This window comes from Marmota monax, unplaced genomic scaffold (assembly GCF_021218885.2).
Source record: "Marmota monax isolate L192 unplaced genomic scaffold, Marmota_monax_Labrador192_F-V1.1 WCK01_AAM20220418_F8-fsc00134, whole genome shotgun sequence".
Lineage (NCBI taxonomy): Eukaryota > Metazoa > Chordata > Mammalia > Rodentia > Sciuridae > Marmota > Marmota monax.
In genome coordinates, this window is record NW_026692281.1 from 1,255,998 (window position 1) to 1,276,205 (window position 20,208).

Here is a 20,208-nt window from a genome sequence, read left to right on the forward strand (position 1 = left end):
ACATGGAGTAGGTAAACAAAGAGAAGAACAAATGCCCTGAAAAAGAAAGAAGCCTCAGGTCTGTCAGACAGGGTTCAAAGAGGCCAGGACCAAGGAGAAGCTCTGGATTCTACCAACTTACAGATCTGCAGGATAACAGGATGAAAACCATGGAGACAACTGGCTCTAAGGGCACCCAATGCGTACCTACAGTGAACTATAGTTAGCTGCTGATTTTTACACTAATTAATTCAGAAGTGCAGTGGAGAATAAAGTAAAACAAGATATATGTGTGTGTATGTGCATACAGATAGATAGATACACACATATGTGTATATGTATGTATGTGTGCATATAGAAATATGTGTGTATATGCATATATATATATATATATATATATATATATATACATATGCATATGTGAATGTACATGTGTATACAAAAATACATGTGTGTGTGTGTGAATATATAATTTTCCAGCAACTGGCATGCACCATGGTAACAATGCATGTGACCAGAAACTGAAAAGGAAAGAGGGAAATGAACACATCAAGATGACATTTTCACATCACTCTTGGCTACCAATAACAGGCACATTTACAATTCCAGATAAGAGACACACTGGATTAAAGTACTCCACCTCTCACTCTTACTCTTTTATAAACTGAGGAGCCCAAATATGATAAAAAAAGAAGTATTAATAGGTGATCCCTAGAGTTGTGTGGGCTAGAGATGGGTCATGTTTTTTCATCCCCATGAGAAAAAAACCAAACAGATTTCACCTCTCCACTTACTCCCCCATAGACTGGGATACAGTCCTTGCCTCTTGTGATCTCTCAGGCTGCTCTTAAATGACTCAGCAGATCTTTAAATATATCTAGGCAAGGAGTTTCTCTGAGACACAGCCATTAAAAATCTTTTTTAATTGTTTGGGGTGTTGCAAGGAGGTCAGGAAGGTCCTTTGTTAACATGAGGTTCCCAAGCTAATTCAGGACTGCTGTGAATCTCCCTTTCTCTATGCTAAAAGGCTTGTTTTTGTTCTGCTGTCTGCCTTTTGCCAGCTGTGTGGATCACAGGGACAAGAAGGGGGATGGTTCCAGGCCACAGAAGAAGTCAAGGAAATTACCATCCAGTGATTTGTGGGGGAAGGGGACGAATGTGTGTAATGGAGTGACTGATAGAAAAATAGAGGATCTGAACTCACTAAGAGCCCAGACTCTGCACTGGGTCATTCTGTTCCCTGTGGAGGACCATGACCTCTGGCTGAGAAAAGATCTTCTCACTCTCCCTCTCTTCTCAAACCAGCTCAGTCATGCAATCTGAAGCAAGCATCAACTAGTAAAAAGAGCTTCAGCTGCATGGAGGGAAGAAACTTAATGACTTGCATTACCAAAGAAAATCAGGCTCCCTGTTATCTGCAATGACCTCACACTTACATTCTAGCCAAAGCATTTGGGAAACTGGGAGCTTTGTGAAAGGGAGGGCTGGGTAGTGGTGGCCTAGGAAAAAGCTGATGTATTATAGCTGAAGTAGTTTCCCTGAACTCTACTTATCTAGTCTAATAAATAATACTAATAATAACCATGGTGGTGATAATGAGGACAGGTGCAACTTTTCAAGCCTATACTCTGGGCCAGGTACTGGGCTAGATGTTTCATATTTATTATTTCACTTTTCTCCACCAAAACCAATGAGGAAAAGATTAATATCTTAATTTTAGAAATAAGGGAAAAGAGAGGTGAAGTGGCCCAGAATTCACATCCAGCAAGAGTCAGAGCCAGGATTTAAACCAAAGGCTGTTAGATGCCAAAGCCTATGCCTAAATGTCAGTCTAAACATTTATTTTAGCTCGCCCTGTCCCCAGTTTCTTTCTCAAGGACCCTTCAGCTCTTTTGTTACTTATTCAAAATCCCTAGCTACATACGGCATTATAAAATCATCTAGATTGGCATTTTGGAGTAATTTATAAGTTTTTAAATTTTTAAGAAGTGACTGTAGAAATCATTTGAGTCCAAACCTCTGCCCTACACATGGTTCCCAAAAGGTCCAGTCTCTTTTTTAATGCATTCAATGAGGGTGAATTTACTACTTATGCCATCTTGCCAATAAACAAGGAGTGATGAATAAGAAAAAGGGAACTTATGTTTTGGCACTTACTGAAGTGTCATGCCTTTTAATTAAGTTGCCTTATTTCATCCTCACAATAACTTTGTAAGGAGCACATTCTACAGATGAGGAAGATCTTGAGAATCAGAGAGGTTAGTACTCACCTGAGGTCATACGGCTGATAGATGGCTAAGCCAGATTTAAAAGCTAAGTTTGCTCTGATTTCAGTGACCCTTGTATTTTTAGCCACCCCCTGCATAAAGTGCAAAAGCTCTTGGAGTCAGGAAGCCTCTCAAGATTCCCCAGGTCTCTGATTTGACATGGATGGCAAATTTAAATTTGTAAATGTAAGGTAACTTCAGTAAAGAAAGCAGGTTATTGGTGCTTGAGCAAACTGGAAAGCTAATGCTCTATCAAGAGGAGCAGTGGCTTTTCACCTCCATCAGATCATTGCCTGGCAGGAATGAAGGTCAAGTATTGCCAGATTTTCATTCCCAAAGGTGAAAAATCTGAATTTGCATGTGCAATGTTAGCAAGTGATTCAACACACACATACACACACACACACACACACACACAGAGGCACACTGAATAAGCTAAACAAAGCTCATCTGCTCTGATTTGTCAACTTTCAATTAGGGTGAAATCACTCTCAGATAAACTTTCCCTTTACTAAATTGTAATCTGTCCTCATTGATGTTGTGTTTTCTGGTACTACAGAAAAAATATCCATTTTATTTCCAGGACAGTGTTTAGGATATATTGAGATACTAGTTATGTCTACTTCTCCCTGCCTCCCTTACCATATTTATTCCAGCATCTCATTTCCTCCATGCTTTACAAGATTCAATGCCCCATGAATATTGGAGTTAAACACCACGTTGCAAATACTAGAATTTAGCAGAGCAAGATAATCATCTCTTTTATTCTGAATCCCATATTTCTTTTAATGGAACTTATGATCCATCAGTTGTTCTAGACAATCACTTAATAAAGAACATCTACTATGTAACACACTCTAAGCTCTGTGTGTTGGAGATCTTGTACAGAGATATCCACGAAACAACCTTTGCCCTAAAGGACAAGTATGTTAGAAGGCTTTATCAGACGTGCAAATAATTATAGTTCAAGGGATCAAGTACTACAGATGAAGAAAGAATAAAGGGACAAACTTATTTATAAGCATTGATACTTCATTTGTACCTCATATCCATCAACTCAGCTGATCTCCCCTCAAAATCTTATAAACTACAGATTTCTAGTCCTAGTTTACAATGAGGAAACTGAAACCAATATTCTTTCAACTATATCATGTCATAGAGATCACTTCCCCTTGGGATAGGGAATGAGAAAATTCTCTTGAAGGAGGCTGTATTTGGACTAAGCTTAGAAAACAGACACTGTTGAAATTGGGACAGAATTCAAGGTTAAATGGATAATAGAAAAAATAACAAATTTGAGGAAAGAAAGAGTGTGGGTGGTTTAAAGTGATAGTGACTAAATCCACTTGGCTAGAATTTAAGATTTTTGTACAGGAATTATAGGAATTCAAGCTGGAAAAATAGCCAGATCATGAAGAGACATGAACACCAGAGTAAAAAAATTTGGACTTTAACCTATAAGCAAATGGAAAGGAGCTTCCCCCCCTTCCCCCCCCCCGATTTTTGTGGTACTAGGGCTCGAATCCATGGCCTTGTACATGTTAGGAGAGTGCTCAACCACTGAGCTACACCCCCAGCACAAGGAGCTGAAATTTTATTCATGTATTACATAACTGCTCAGCAAGGCTTCCTCTGTGCCAAACACTGAAAATATTGAAATAAATCAGACAGGGCTCCAAGCCTGTCTAATGGATGTTTAAAGCAGGATACTGACAGGACTGGAAGGAAACTTTTGGAAGGTCTGGTGGCATGAATATTATATGATTTAGAGAGCAGCAGAGAGAGGAGACATGAGGTCACTGCATTAAGCAGGTAGGAAGTGATAAGAATCTGAACTTCAGTAGAGGGAAAGACTGAGAACATTTTGGCACATGATACATCCCTCCACCCCCTAATTCTCAAAGTCTCCAGCTTGTCTTTTCTCAGACACTGTGAGGTCAGCTCTGATGGGGAACTCTGAGCCTAAAAGGGTAAGATGTCCTCAGAGAAGAGTCCATCCCATTCATTTCCACATCTGACCTGGCATATTTTGAGTAATTCCAGCACCTCACCAAGGCCCAGTAAACGTCCAAATCAAACAACATGCCATCTGAAAATAAGAGCATGGTCAAGATTTTTGGTCTATTATTAGATAAGTAAAATATCTCAGTCTAACTTTTTTTTATTTAAAAGGCTGATCAAACAGATTTCAGATGAACAATTGGAAACTCCCACAGCCTACACACTTGCTAACCTTGGTTTTTAAACAAAGATAAAAGGGAAGGAGGGGTGGGCGGAGTAAACACACATAAAACATGATTTGGAATCCTTTTTGCCACCAAACATCAAACATAAAATATTTCCAACTTTACTCTCAACTTGTAGTTAATGTGATCTCCTCACCTAATGTGAAGTTAGAGGATGGTTCAGAGAAGTGTCCCAATATGACAAGTTTGCAAAGGTGATTTCCCTCAGCCACTGGCAATTTTAAAAGGAAATGTGGAAGTTGTTTCCATTTTGTAAGCAGTAAGATTGTACTTTATTCAAAAGAAAACCTGGGTAGATGCAGACTTTCACAGTAGCCATACTTTTGCAGTAGGCAGCTTTCATTTCCATAGTAACAAAAATGTTATTTGACATCAGCATTCATAACTTCCTATGAAATCCTGTATATACAACACATTTGGGCCTAGTGAGATGAAGGAAGCAACTTGCTGGTAACTTGGAAGTTCTCCTTCTTACTTTAAACTCCATATGCTTACCTTTACTGGCATTTATTTCCTTTTGCCAATCTCTGGAAGGAGATAGACTCTGTTTATACTCCCAAATCTTTGCATAATCTTCTTGATGGCAAAAGTCAGTTTTTAAAGGTAAGTGGCAGGTTGATATAGGCAGAGGAATGGAAGGAGACAAGTCATTGTGAGAAGGGATACAGAATGATAGAGTGAAAAGAGGTCTACCTAGCTAGAGTTTTTAGCTCAAAAGACTTTTTTGCTACTTACTCACCATGTGATCTTGAGTAAATATCTTTCTCTCTAAGCACCCTTCAGAGAAGTTGTGTATGTTAAGAACGAGAGTTGCTCATCCTTGTTCAGGCACAGTATTTTTACATTTTGAAAACTTTCTGCCCTTTCCCTAAATGTAGTGGAAAAGAGCTTAAGTTGAGGAGTTAGACTGCCTAGATTATTTTTTATATACCTTTATTTCATTTATTTATTTTTATGTGGTACTGGAGATCATATGCAGTGCCTCACACATACTAGGCAAGCACTCTACCACTGAGTCCCAAACCCATCCCCAGCCTGCCTAGATGCTAATACAGCCTCTTTAACTTATTTGTTCTATAATCCTGAGTGTGTTATTTATTTTCTGTGTGTCTATTTCTTCATCTGTATTATGGGAATGATAAAAGCAGCTTCCTACTGGAAATTTTCTGAGGATCAAATTAATTAACACATGTAAAGCACAAAAAAAGTTTCAAAATTGACTGTTTGCCTTTTCTTACCTTGATAATTCTCCTGTTTAAGCAGACATTGAATTGGCCAGGATTGTAGTGGGCTTTGAATTTTCAATCACCTAAGGATCTCTATGCCCTTTCAATAACTCATATAATCCTGTTTTTAAATCCCTATCATAAGTTATCTACTTCTTATTACTCCTTTCTGTCCCTACCCCCACTTTGACCTTCAGACTACTCAACTACTTAGTGAGGAGCATTGTAATATAATAAGTATAGTGTATAATAAAGTCACCTCAGTCACTAGTCTTTTTGGATGGTAAAGGTCAATGGCTGGTATAGGAGAGTGGTTAGAACCTCGAGGTTAGAAGCTAGACTTCCTGGGGATGCACATAAGTTCTGCTACTTTCTAGCTGTGTGAAACTAGGCCAAGTTACTTAACGTCTCTAGACCTATATCTCCAGTTCAATGTGAGAATTAAATGAATATTCTATGATTTCACTTCATTTCTGTTTAGGTTGCCTAATAGGTTCCAGCTTTGATCAAACTCAGTGTTTTTTTCAGGATTAAATTTTTTGTATGTGGTTCAGTAAAAAGATTATAATCATGATACTTTGGTGTGACTAGTGGTAGCAGCCAATGTGTGTGGTTTTCCAATATTTGATTTACTAAAACATTAAGTGCTGTTACTATAACTGCTCTTATAATTCTTTGTTATGATCATGGAATCACTTTTCCAATATAAACTTTCTAAGGAAATAACATACAGCTAACCTTCAAAACAGGCTCTGACCAGGCTCAGGCACTAGATTGTGTGACCTTGGCTAAGTCCTTTTCTATCTCTGTGCCTCAGGTACTTCACATATAAAAAGAGCTATCTAGACAAGATGGTCTCTAAAAATCTATAAATTCTAAATTCTAGCATATCAGGCCATTTTTGTTCATGTTCTCAATAGGTCCCAGCTTTGATCAAAGCTCAATGTTTTTCAGCATTATTTTATTTTGATATGTGGTTCAGTAAAAACACAATGATAATGACAATTTGGTGTGATTGGGGATAGCAGCCAATTAATGTAGTTTGCCAGTTCTTGATTAATTATTTAGTTTAATTACCTGGTTCAAAGTTTGGGACAAGAAGGAAAGGAATCACTCTCCTGAATGAGGCCTCAGAATAACAATGAGAAAAGAGCCACAGAGTTGGAATCCAAAAGTACTTAGTTTATGCCCTAGTTCTATCACCATCTTGTTGTTTCACTTGGGATAGGTCTCTGTCATTCTATAGGTCACTATAAAATAAAAGGGGGAGGAGACAGAACACAGCCTTGGGGATCTGCAAAGATTCCTTTTAATCTCCTTAAAAAACAGGAAAGTTGAGGGCATTGCAAGAAACTAAATTGACAAGAAGCCACCAAGATTTCACCAGATAATTCAAACTTTGCACGTGTCCAAAATGAAACTCTTGATTCCTACTCCATCCCATCCACCTGTTCCATAAATATTCACCATTTCATAAATGGCAATCTCATTTTTCCAGTCACTCAGACAAAAAAATTGGCAATCATCCTTGTCTCCTTTCTTTTTTACACAATAAATATCCAATCTGTCAGTAAATGCTGTTGGCTCTACCATCAAAATACATCTAAAATCAAATCATTTCTTATCTCCTCTATTAACTTAGCCTGAGCCACAATCATTTCCCACTTGGATCACTGAAGTAGCTTAACCTCCTTTCTTGCTTTTTTCCCCCACAGGCTCTACTCTACACATATGCAAAGTAAACAAATAGATATCATGAAGAAGGATCTTGTTGAAGTATAAGTCAAATCATGTTAATTTGCTCAAAATCTCAGTAAAATCAAAAGTCCTAAGGAATACCAATTATGCCCCACATAAGTTTGGTGTCATGATCTATCACTCCCCACTGACTATACCCCAGGCTTTTGCACCTCCTCACTGTCCTTTTCACATTGTGCTCCTGCCTCAGGGCCTTTGTGCCTACAGTATTCTAACCCAAGATAACCACATAGCTGACTTCCTCATTTCTTTCAGGTTTTTGTTCAAATATCATTATCTCAGTAAGGCCTTCTCTGAACAATAAATATAAAATATTCCCTTTTACCATCATCATCTACCTCCCACCCTGTGCTAAGTTATTCCTCATGACACTTATCACCCTCTGATATATTCTACGTCTCCACTCACTAAACTTTTTGCTCCATGAAGGAAATTCTTGTCTGCCTTTTTATTGCTGCATCACCAATGCTGAGTGCAGAATTTGGCATATAGTAGATGCTCAATGAATATTTGTTGAATAAATGCAGTCTGAAAAGTAAAACAGCAAGGATATTGACACCTAGAACTTTCACACAACCCAACCCATCAGTCTGATTGGTAGATAAAAAATCTAAAAGCCTTAAAACCTTCACCAGTTTCTATTATTGATACCAGTTATATTCCTTTGCCTCTCTGAATCTCATCTTTCCTAACTATTAAGTAAAAAGTCTGCAATAAGCAGTAAAACATGACTGGAAAAAGAGTCAGACTGAAACCCCATATCTGCCAACTTGAAGCTGTTTAAATGTAGGCATGTTGCCTAGCCTCTCTGAGCATATTTATAATAGGAATACTGATTATATAATAGTATTATATTACTCTAAACTCTGGCCACTTCTATAGGGCAGAAATAAGAATGAAATTCAATAGAGGAATATAAAATATTTTGTAAAGTGCAAATTGTAACTGCTCCTTGATCTATATGCAGAAAACAGTATCAAGGGGTCAATTAGTATTACCAAAAAATGGTTGAAACTCTTGGAAAAAACGTCCCACATAAAATAATAAATACCATAGTAGCTTATTTATTGTTAAATGTTAGGGGGTTCTGGTTCAAAGTATCCTGAGCCTTAGCTGTATGTTGAAACCACCTAAGGAGGTTGGCCACTCCCAGGGACATCCAGTCATGGGACACTTGTAGTCCCCCTAGTGGCCACATAGTGGGACCACATTTCACAAGCCAGGAACCTACTCAATCTTTAGAAAATGTAGCCCAAGATTAGGTGGTGGGCCATTTCAAAAAGCTACATCATTTAATTCAGCAAAGCTCTTAAAAGAAAACGATTATCATGTGTCCCTTACTCCTTGAACTTCCCTTACCAACATTTCAAAACCCCAATTTATTTAGAGCTTCAAAGCAAGTCACTAAAATTAATGGAAAACTTACAAGCGGAAGAATAACTCTTCATCTGTCCACCACACTGGCATCTTCACTGGCTCTCACACAAAACTTAAGACTCATTAATCACCTTCAACTTTAGTTCATTACTCATATTATCACAGACTTGTCCAATCAAAGACATCAAAACATGTTCTCAGCAAGTGCAATTATAGAGCCAAGAAAATTAGGAAGAAACTAATAATTAACTTGACTAGAGTAGCACTGTTGAATAAGCAGAAATAGATTTCAACCCCTGTGATAGTTCACTCATCTTTCCAGAGATATAATGTCCCATTGCTTGAAATATTCACCAAGACCTCAAGATAGATTTATTGCTTGAGTTCAGTCATGTCCCTACCTATGTCCATAAAGGATTAGAGGCAGCCACAGGTAATACATAGTTGTGGCCACTTCTGTCTATATCGGTCCATTTATTTGTAGAATGCCTACATTAAAAAAAAAGAAGAAAAGAAAAACTACCATCACTTCCTATTAGTATCAGAGTCCTGCCTTTCTTTTCTTTTTCTTTATCTTTCTTTCTTTTTTTGAATGCTCCTGCAAAGCAGCAACCTCAAAATTCTCTCTCAATTGTATTCCCTTTCCTTAATGTGCCTCCTTCTAACAGATGCTAAGCATACAACAGGTGCTTAATGGAAAGTGGTTGACTGACAGATTTTTTAAATGACACTTTATTGAGGTAATCTCTAAAGCTAGCCATGAGGTCAAATAGGACCTTTTTGCTCGGTAGCTTGCAGTTCACTTCTCATTATCAGAGCACTACAGCTATAGCTATGACTCTTAGTCTAAAGTATTAATGAGGCCAAAGTTCAGCCCCTGTAGAGAAGAACTTTATTTCTGCTTCATGGCTATGCTGTGCATTCCTGAAAAGAAACCTAAATTGCATGACAGTAAATCAACCATTTCTCCATCCAGAAATACACACCAGAAGGAGTGGTGACATTTACTTTATTCAAAGGACAACATATAAAAACATAAAATTATGACTTCAGCTGCTTACACAAACCTAAACACAAGCCAAATATAACTAGTGATTTCTGTGGCCTAGTTTATCTTCGTTACTTCTTCATGTTATTTTTCTACATAGAAATCATAATTATTCCTTACTCCCTTGCTAATAGTTCCCGAATCCAAATTCTAAAAAAATAAGACTATTAACAATACAAACCTAATTAGGCTTCATTTCTGCTGTTTCCCAAAGAGCTAAATATGCAGAAACATTGTCCTCTTCATCCAGGAAGGGGATGGCATTACCAGATCTAAAAGGCACCTGAGTAAAACTGACACTAGTGTCTCCATACAGCATTCATAAAGGATGAAATGAAGTGCAGTTCAACTTTCAGGGCAGTAATTCCAGAGATATTCACACTCAGGTAATTTCAACAAGGTTGCAGTTATGAGATTAATATTTTAAAATTAATATTAACTATATTTATACACATTGGCAATGGACAATACTGAAAGAAAATCAGAAAAATAATTTTAATTTCATTCATAGTGGTATAAAATACCTGGGAGTAAATTTAATAACTGAAGCGCAAAACTTATGTTCTGAAAACTATAAAACATTTTTGAAAAAAGTAAAGAAGACCTAAATAAATAGGAAGACATCACATAATCATGTACTAGATGACAATACTGTTAAGAAACCATATTCCCCAAATCGATCTACAGATCCAGTACAATCCCTATCAGAATCCCAGCCAGCCTCTTTGCAGAAGACGACAAGCTGATTCCAATTCAGATGAAAATTCAAGGGAACTGCAAGAGCCAATACAATTTTGAAGAAGAACAAAGTTGGAGGATTCACATTTTGTTATTTCAAGACTTACTAAAACCTGCAGTAATCAAGACAGTGTAATATTGACATAAGGACAGACATGCAGATTGATGAGATATAGTTGACAGTTCAGAAATAAACCCTCACATTTATGCTTGACTGATTTTACACAAAGGATGCTGAGATAGTTAAATGGGGAAACATAAACAAATGATGCTACCATATCTGGATATCTATATGCAAAAGAATGAATCTGGATCTCTACTGTCATCACATATATAAATTAAATCTAAATTTATCAAGGACCTAAATACAAACAGCTAAAATTATAAAACTCTTAGAAGGAAACATAGGTATAAATCCTTGTGATTTTGATCAGGCAAGGCCTTCATAGATAAAATAGTAATATCATAGGCAAAAAAGAAATTATACATAAGGTGAACTTTATGAAACTTAAAACTCTGTGCCTCAATGAATACCCTCAGGAAAACAAAAAGACAACCCATAACATATAAGAAAACATTCACAATTATCTGTTAAAGAACGTGTACCAAGAATATATGTGTGTGTGTACACATAAACACATGCACACACACACACACATTTAAACACAACTAAATCATAAAGAAAGACAACCCACCTGAAAATGAGCAAAGTATATGATAGGATAGTTTTGCCATGGAAAGTATACAAACAGCCAATAAGTACATGAAAAGATACTGAACATGATGATTATTATGGAAACGCAAATCAAAACCACAATGAGATACCACTGCATGCACACCCATTAGGATAGCTATCCTAAAGAGATAATAGTAAATATTGACAAAATGTGGAGAAAATGGAACCCTTATATATTGCTGGTGGGTTTGTAAAATGGTGCAGCCACTTTTGAGAATGGCTTGGCAGATTCTCACAAAGTATGGAGAGGTACAATATGACCTAGAAATTTCACTCCTAGGTAATACCCCCAAAAAAACAAAAAACACATTTGTACAAAAAATTTGTTCACTAATTTTCATGGCAGTATTATCAATACCAGCCAAAAGTTGGAAAAATCCTAATGTACATCAGCTGATGAATAGACAAAATGTGGTATATGATGGAACATTATTGAGCTATAAAAAATAATGAAATATTAACATGTGCTTCAATAAGTTTGAACCTTTAAAACATTATTCTATGTGGAAAATGTGAGTCATAAAAGACCCCCATATTGCTTGATTCCATTTATATGAAATGTTATAATAAGCAGATCCATACAGAAAGAATGTAGATTAGTGGTAGCTCAGTATTGGGTCTAGGTAAGGAGGTGATTACAAAGTGGCACAGTATTTCCTTTGGGGGTGATTAAAATGTTCTAAAATTATGGTAGTTTGCACATAACTCTAAGTATACTAAAAACCATCAAACTATATACTTCACATTGGTGAATACTACAGATTGTAAATTAGAACTCAATACTACTAACAAAATAAAACTCAATACTATGTGATCTTAATTGACAGCATTCTCCAGCGACCAGAATTTTAATGCTATAATTTTTTCTAAATGAGCCACCTTCAACCCTGATATGGCCTGCAGGTTGTCAGCAGTAATCTGTTTGAGAGAGAAGGGGTGGTATCACTCATGAGTGTACAAGCAATAAATTGTCAGCTATCATCTCTCTGCAGCCGTCCCTGAGTATAGCCCTTACTGAGCAACAATCTAAAGCATTAGAGTCATGTGGGAAGCTTCCAGAAGAAAAATGATGTAAGTTCTGCTCCAGAGAGGTTTCCCCACATGATAAACAAATATCATAGAAAATGCAACTATTTATATTCCCCCACCTAGCAAAGAGGTGATAGCTAAGCAGCTTCGTGGTCTACTTAAACTTACAAAATGGCTAGTGAATAAACTGGAAAATTCTGAGTCTTTTCTTTGAAAAGACTACGTAACTTTAGGATTTCATAAAATTTTTCCTATGATGAAGGGTAATCAATGCTGATTACTGCACATAACTTTACAAGCATTTTTTTTTTTAAAGTCAGCTTTGAATTTAGGATTTTATTAATTCCTCTGAATTAATATCCCAGGACTCAGTGGAATGTTGGTAGGGAGGAAGTCTGGAGTAGAATAATTTATTTAAGATTTTCCCATCGTTTTCAAATGATTGATTTACACAGAGCTTGAGCAGGTTAGCTCAGTTGGACACTTCCAATGAGTACCCTCACCTGCAGATTAGGTGCACTGCACAAGTCCGATCCAGACAGAGCTGTCTAGCAAGAGAAAGGGTCCAGTTATTCTCAGAGACTAAGAGAAGGTTATCAACAGGGCCAGTGGACTGATAGGGACAGAGATCAAGAGAGAGACACTAAGACTAAGAAGGCAGCCAGCAAAATACTTCATTAAATTTCCAAGTCCTCAAGCCATCTAGTTTCGCTCCCTCAGAAACTACTGAATCAGGCTCTAACCTCAAGGTAAAAAGCCCAGCTATTCATTTTGCAATCGGCTCATGTCATTTACTCTTAAGAGAGAGGTGCTGGGGTTGATCTGATCTGCTACTCTGCAGATTTTTTAAAAAAGAAATTCTTTAGTAGCATGCCATAGGTGTAATGAGAAAAATATCCTGAGAAGTAGGAAGAAGAGTCTATATTTCAATGTCAGAAGCATGAAAGGAGTGGAATAAAATAAAATCGGGGATAGGCAGCACTCGAGGAAGCTGCAGACAAAGAGAAAATGGTGGAGATGGGGTTAGAGAAAGATCTCCTTTTACCCTCTCCAGTCAAGCTCATGAAACCATTTTTCTGTTTGTTTTTCAGTTTTCAGAATTATGATTTCAGCTTCGATGGTAAAAGAAGCCCCTTTCTTTGCCACAACCAGCCTGCATTCTGATCCCTGCTTGAACATAGTTCCAAATGAAACCAGTGGTGTTGATATAACCATTGTTAATAACAATAAAAGTATTAATAATAAAACTGTCTACATTCAACTCACATGATCCCACCAAGGTTGGTTACTATACTGTACGAGTCAGGAGACCAAGGAATTCTTAGTTTTAAAAGCATATATATATACACATAATATGAGAAAGTTATTATTAATATTAACGAAGAAAATTAAATATGCCAGCAAATTCAATATATTATTTTACAGTTTGCAGCTCAAAGAGTGAAAGTTTGATAAGGTAAAACCAGTGCTGGGAAGAAAGCACCCCAAAGTAACCCTGCAATTGGAAGGCTGAAAGCTTCTCTGAAAACATCCCCCACCAATGTGTTAACCTTTGGCTGTGCTGAGAGAGATAGTCTGTGGACAAGCAAGAGGGTCCTTCTTTGGCTACCTCCTGTATATGTTTACAAATAGGGTGCACTCAGTGTGGCTATTTGGGTCTCATATTCTGATTACTTGGAGCCAGATATCAGAAACTGAGGCCCAAATAGCAAAATTTTGCTTTACAAAACAGATAAATTAGTCTTTATAAGACAGACATAAAAAGCTGCTTGACAATTGGGGAGGGGAGCAGAAATAAAAGGAGGAATTGATAAAATTCCATATTTTGAAAAAAGGTAATAGCTAAAGACAGGACTCTCCAATCTCAAAGCACTACTAAAAATATTACCTATTATGGAGACTGGAGTGCACAACCAAGAGAAAAATTAAAATGTTCTTTTTGCATTCTGGATAATTTCTCTAAATCCCAACTCTACATGGTCTCCTTTCGGCCCCAACTCCCAAGAAAAAAATGTTTGCCATATTATTGTGCTTCTTGCTGAGATATGAAGGGGCCTACATCTGTCAAGTGGACCAGTGGTCAGCTAAAAAAGTTGTATAGTCTTGTTTGATCTCTGAGAGAAGACAGATCCATAAAATATCATCCGGGTCGCAAACAAGCTTCATCACTTTTTATTATTCCTTCTGTTCACAAACCACATTCTAAATTAAGTAAAAATAGGACCACTGCTGTCTTCTGACCTTCTTTGAGCAGAAACATTGTTGATATATAAGAACATAGAGTTACTGCAGCAGTAACTAAAGTTTTAAAAAACCCTCCACTTAACCAACTAATGTACATGACACACACACATACACAAACACACACACTTGGAAAAGAAGGAACCTAACAGGTTATTGGAAGCATTCTAGAATTTTGAGATTTTTAAACTCAAATTTAGCACATAATACACGCAATACAGAGGGAAAAAAAAAACTGACTTTGGTTTTTAAAGTCCCTTTGCATTTCACCAAACTGCTCTTAAAAAGTGAGGGAAAGAAAGAGAAAGTAAGAAAACATTTCAACTTTTAAAGAGGGATTCTGATTAAATTGTTTAATTTCCTAAAAAAGTAACTTAAGGATTTTGTATATTCTAGAAATGAAAATTATTTGTCAACCCACACGACAGGAACATCAATTTTCCCTTTTACTGAACTCCTTATAGCCAGTGCAGCAATTAAATTCAGGAAAGATTAAATAATTTAAAAAAAATTATTCAGGTTCTGCTAAATTCTTATAATTGTGCTCATTAATTTGAACAGTGTCAAGGAGGCATTATGGTATGATGATCTTCCTAATAGAAAAGTTTTTCCATTAAGATTTGTGATAAAATCACCAAGCTTACCGTATACCTGATGGGAAGAACTCCCTGCTCTGCAGCTGCTCACTGAAAATTTAGGTTCTATTTTCAAAGACACTTATCCCTAAACAAATATGTAGAACTATTAGTTTCCTCCCTGTTGAGTGAATATCAACATACCTCTCTCCCAACAGGGGAGAATTATACAGAATATGGAAGGTTTCAGTGACTCGATTTAGCATCACAGTAGGTCAAGAAGCAGCTTAGACAATTTCCCCTTGGAAAAAAAATTACAGTAGAAATGGAACTCTGTTCTCTAATGACAACCCCCCAAAAATTAACCCTACCAAGTAAATCTGTTCTCATAAAATGAAGAAGACCTTTTATCCCACAGCATAACCCATTGCAAAAATAAACACCGTAAATTATCTAGAAAATACTTTGATGATACCAAAAGAACACTTTGAAAATCCAGTAAGCCAAACCTTAAAAACCCAATAAGATGTAAAGCCTGATAAGAAGCTGTTTCTTCAACAATACAGAAAATAGTATTTTATGAACTCCTATCCTCCTTTTTCTCTCTTTGACCCTGTGCTATCAACCTTCCAAGAATAGAATCATCAATGAAAGGAGGCAAATTGTTAGATTTAAGTCATCAAACAAATATGCTAAGTCTAACCAAAAAAATCTGGAGAAGTCATAGATAAAATAAAATTGCTACAGAAACATAAAGTAAGACAGAAGTCCAAGGGACTTCAGCACCTGAGAAATCCGAAGAATTAATTCCCCAATCAATACTTCCTCTCTCACCAGATAAACGAATATTTTAACTTGGTAGGGGTGGGGGGGAAGATCTTCAACATGGTCTCCAAGAAGCTCAAAAACTTCAGTGAAGAAAATACTTTAATAAACAAGATGAAATTGCTGGCCACATTTCTCATGTCCTAATTAAAACTCAGGCAAAATTATAGAACATAGGTTACTTAACAATCCTTACTCCTTTTATTAGCAGTAAAACTCATGTTTTAAAATGCAAGCACGTTCTTGAAATGAAGTATTATAATAAAGAGCCTTACTCCTACCTCCCCAATACAGATTTTTTAGCACACTGGAATAGCAGGAAATGCTTTACAAATTTTTTTCTCAACACTTTTATAAGTCAGACTCAAATCTAGTAACATTGTTCATTAAAAGAACATTCATCTCTTTATACGTCTGAAGCAAACCTGCAGTAGGGGGCTGTGGATCTATTATAATCCACAGGGAAAATAAACACTTCACAAGAGACAACCGACCCAAGAAGTAACTACTTCTAACATAAGTCAACCAATGCTGAGAAACCTGTGAGGGTAAATCTTGTCCAGTCTTTACCAAGAAAGTTGCCCTTTTACTCGCTCCAAATGTTCCTGGTTGGATTCTCTTTGCTGACCTCCCAACCCTGGAACACATCCCCAGTTGCTTCCAAGGAAGGGAACTTCACTCCTTCACACAGAGGCCTCAGCACCCAGAGGCTTTTTGCTTCCCTAACCCGGAATTCCGTTTTATCCTTTTGGAGGAGGCGGGCTAGGAAACACTTGGTCCAGCACTTTTACCTCTATTTTGTCAAGACCGGCCATGCACAGACTGGAAGGTGAACACTAGCAGACCCCAAGAGGAAAAAACTGCGGTCATTCTGATGGAGGTTACAGGACTTTGAGAGAAGGAGGTAAAAGGGAGTGGCGGGCTTAAGGGCTTTATCTGTGAAAGAGTCCAGTGTAATCGAATTTTAATTTAAAGCCTGTGGAACCTGGAGTACCAGATGGTAATGAGGATTTTAGATGGTCAAGGGAGTAGTGGAGGAATATGAAAGGGCTTGAACCAGCACCCAGTGCGCACAGCAGGTATTCAGATGCTCGGGTCCAAACTTTGGCGGGCCCAGAGTCCCTGGGAGGGCTCCAGATTTAGTGCAGCCCTTCCTAAGGAACCAGTCTGAGTTCTGCCAAGGTTAGTAGAAATGCTCGCGTGGGAAGGAGTGGCTAGCTATCTTAGAATGCATAGCGAATCTGTGCCCTGAGCCTAGAAAGGTGACGTTTTGGGGAGGAGAAACTTACCGCATGTCCCCGTAAGGTCCAGAGTAGCTCTCCATCCAGGGTCCCATCTCGCTTTTGACACAACTGGGACTGGGATAGGGCACTCTGCTCACCACGCCGCCAGGGTACCACACATCGGGTGCAGAAAAGTCGCTCTCCTGTCCTGCCAACCCCTGAGGTGGTCGAGTGTAGCCATAGGGGGCTACAGCCCCTGCCTCTCCTGCACTGCCGCCGCTGCCTGCGCCGCATGGCCCATACAACTGGCCTTCTTCTACTGAGAAGAGAGTGTGCCAGGAAGAGGAGGTGGCTGCTGAGGGCGATCCGGAGCTGGGTCCCGCGGCACCTCCGCCATGCAAGCTTCCCAGGTCCCCATAGCGGCACTGCGCCGCGGCTGCTGCCCAGGCACTGCTATAGTCTAGCGGGTTCTCCAGCTTGATGCGGGCGTGCGGATGGGGAGGTGGTGGAGGGGGCGGCGGCCCAGCCAGGGCCAGCGGAAAGTTGTAGTAGTCGCGACTCTGGTAAGCTGCCGCTTCGTCCAATGCTCCGGACTTGTAGAGAGACAGAGTGGACGGCAGCTCAAGTGTCCCTGAGCTCCCTGCTTCGCTGCTGCCAGAGCAGCCCAGGCCCTCGCCGTCCAGCCCTTTGGCATAAGGTCCCGTGAAAGAGGAATACTCAGCAATCTCTTCAGTGCCCTTTCCTGGGCCGTCGTCCAGCAAAAAACCTTTGCATTCGGCCAGCGGGGCACAAGGAGTGATACGCACAGCGGGCGGACCTCCTAGGAGCGGCGCATACATGCAATCTCCCCGAAGCTGTTCCCCAGGACTCAGATGCTCCAACGCCTCCACACCCAAGCCCATGGACACTGACACCGCCTTACACAATTCCTTTGCGCTGTCAGATATGGTCGAGTTGCCCCCTAGGTAACTGTCCTTAGAGGAGGCGGGAGCCCCAGCGGCCTCCCTAGCTCTCCCGCTGCTACCATCGGATACCACCTCCTGCTGCTGCTGTTGCTGTTGCTGAAGGAGTTGCATGGTGCCGGCCTCGCTTAGGATGTCTTTAAGGTCGGCGGAGCAGCTGCTTAAGCCCGGGAAAGTGGGCCCCAGCAGGGACAGCGTGGATGGGGCAGCTGAGTCATCCTCCTCTGGAGGTGCTGGCGGCGGCTGCAGCAGCCCCTTGCCGGCGGAGGTAGCAGCTCCTGGCTCTGCGAGACAGCCGCTCTCGGGGTGGCCCTCGGGGGCTGACTGCTGTTGTGAAGGCTGCTGTTCCTCGTCCAGGGCCAGGTAGCCTGTGGGGCCTCTGATGTGGGCTTGGGGAGAGCCATTCTCACCCTGTTGCTGCTGCCGGGGGCTGCTCTCCTGCTGCTGCTGCAAACGGGCGCCGGGAGGTGCTGTGCTGGAGGCCTCAGGGTGCCGGGGGCCCGGGTTCTGGATCACTTCGCGCACGCTCTGGAACAGATTCTGGAAAGCTCCTCTATAGGTCTTGGACGGAGGTCGGGGGTAGACCCTCCCGAGTCCTAACTGCACCTCCATCCTTAAACTAAGCTGAATCTTCCACTTAATTCCCTTACCCTGTCTCCCTTTTTCTTACTCAGAAGAGTTCAACAGGCTGAGATGATGTGGTAGTCGCTGCAGTTAGGTGTCCACCTGCGGGAAGCTCCAGGGAAGAAAACTTGCAGGAGCAAAAAAAACAAACCAAACCAAAACACACAAACAACAACAACAATTAAAAAAAAAAAGCGTTCTGATAGCCTCAAAGTCCTGTGTTGAGGAAAACACGCGCTGGACACAATCTGCCCTGCTAGGCTTACAGTCTGTTTCAAAATACTTGAATGACAGATTCAAAAGATGCTCAAATCTTGGGGGGAGGGAGGTCCTCTGCTTTCCAAATTCAATGTCCAGTGAAGCAGGTGCAAATAAAAATTGGGTTATTTTCTTTTTGTTTTGTTTTGGCTTTGTTTGGTTTTGTTTTCAACTACTGAAGCCCTGCCATTTCATCTTTTGATCTCTGGCTCTGCACTCACGGGGGCGGTGGGGGGGCAGCAGGAGGAGGTAGAGGGGGATTGTGGGGAACCAAGGGGCCCTCCCTGCGTGCTAAGGAGTCAGGTCCTGGCTGCAGTGCTGAAGCGCTCCCCAGTCGCCCAGATCCCAAGAGCCTTCTTTGCAACGTGCAGCTAGCTCGCTTGCTCGCAGCCAAAGGGAGTTACCTCTCTGCAAACTGGCTGGCAGAGCTGGGCCGACGGGGTTGAAGGGGAGAGGGTTTGTGGGAGGGGGGACAGACCGAGAGTAGCTGGCGGAGGCAGCTGCGGGAGAGGAGACCTGGGGTGGGGGGGGGGGGTGTTGAAGGGGAGGAGGACAAAGGCAGCCGTCAGTCCTACCCGGCACTTTTCTCGTTTCCTCCGAGTCTCTAGCAGCTTTTAGAAACTTCGCCAAAGAGGAAAGTGCAGCTCCGGGGCGGCGGCTTCGAAGCCGCTGAGCTGCAACAGGCGTTGGCTGTCGCTGGAGCCGGGCTGGGGTGGCGCGGTGCGTCCCTTCTGCTCCTGTAGGGTACTGGAGCGGCTAGCTAGATCTTTTTCCCTCCGTGGCCTCCTCTGCCTCCAGGTTTGCTCCGGACCCTCCGTGTCTCCCAGCAGGCTGGCTCCCCGGGATCTCGGAGAGGGCGCTGGGAGGTGGAGAGCAAATGCAACAGTTTGCGAGTCGGTCCCGCCCCCGCCAGGCCGGCCTCCTAGTCTTCCCACTCCTTTCTCTCTCCCCTCCCCTCTCCTTTTCTCCCCTCCCGTCACCGCAAGCTATCGCCCAGTGGCTCTGGAGAAACAAGTGCTGGCACAGCGTGGGTGAGGGCAAGAGAGGTTCGCTCTAGCCTCGGAGGACCCCTGCTCCTGGAATACCTCTTACTTTC

At 40.4% G+C, this 20,208-nt stretch overlaps 1 protein-coding gene across 1 annotated transcript in view; it reads right to left on the reverse strand.

The window, feature by feature from the left end:
- Positions 1-19,976, reverse strand: part of Ar (androgen receptor) — a 168,908-nt gene extending 148,932 nt beyond the window's left edge. Inside the window, exon 1 of the mRNA XM_046440316.2 lies at positions 17,335-19,976. Within this exon, the coding sequence (XP_046296272.1) occupies positions 17,335-18,842 (1,508 nt within the window). The 5' untranslated portion in view covers positions 18,843-19,976. The remainder of the gene's footprint in view (positions 1-17,334) is intronic.
- Positions 19,977-20,208: the final 232 nt, after the last annotated feature.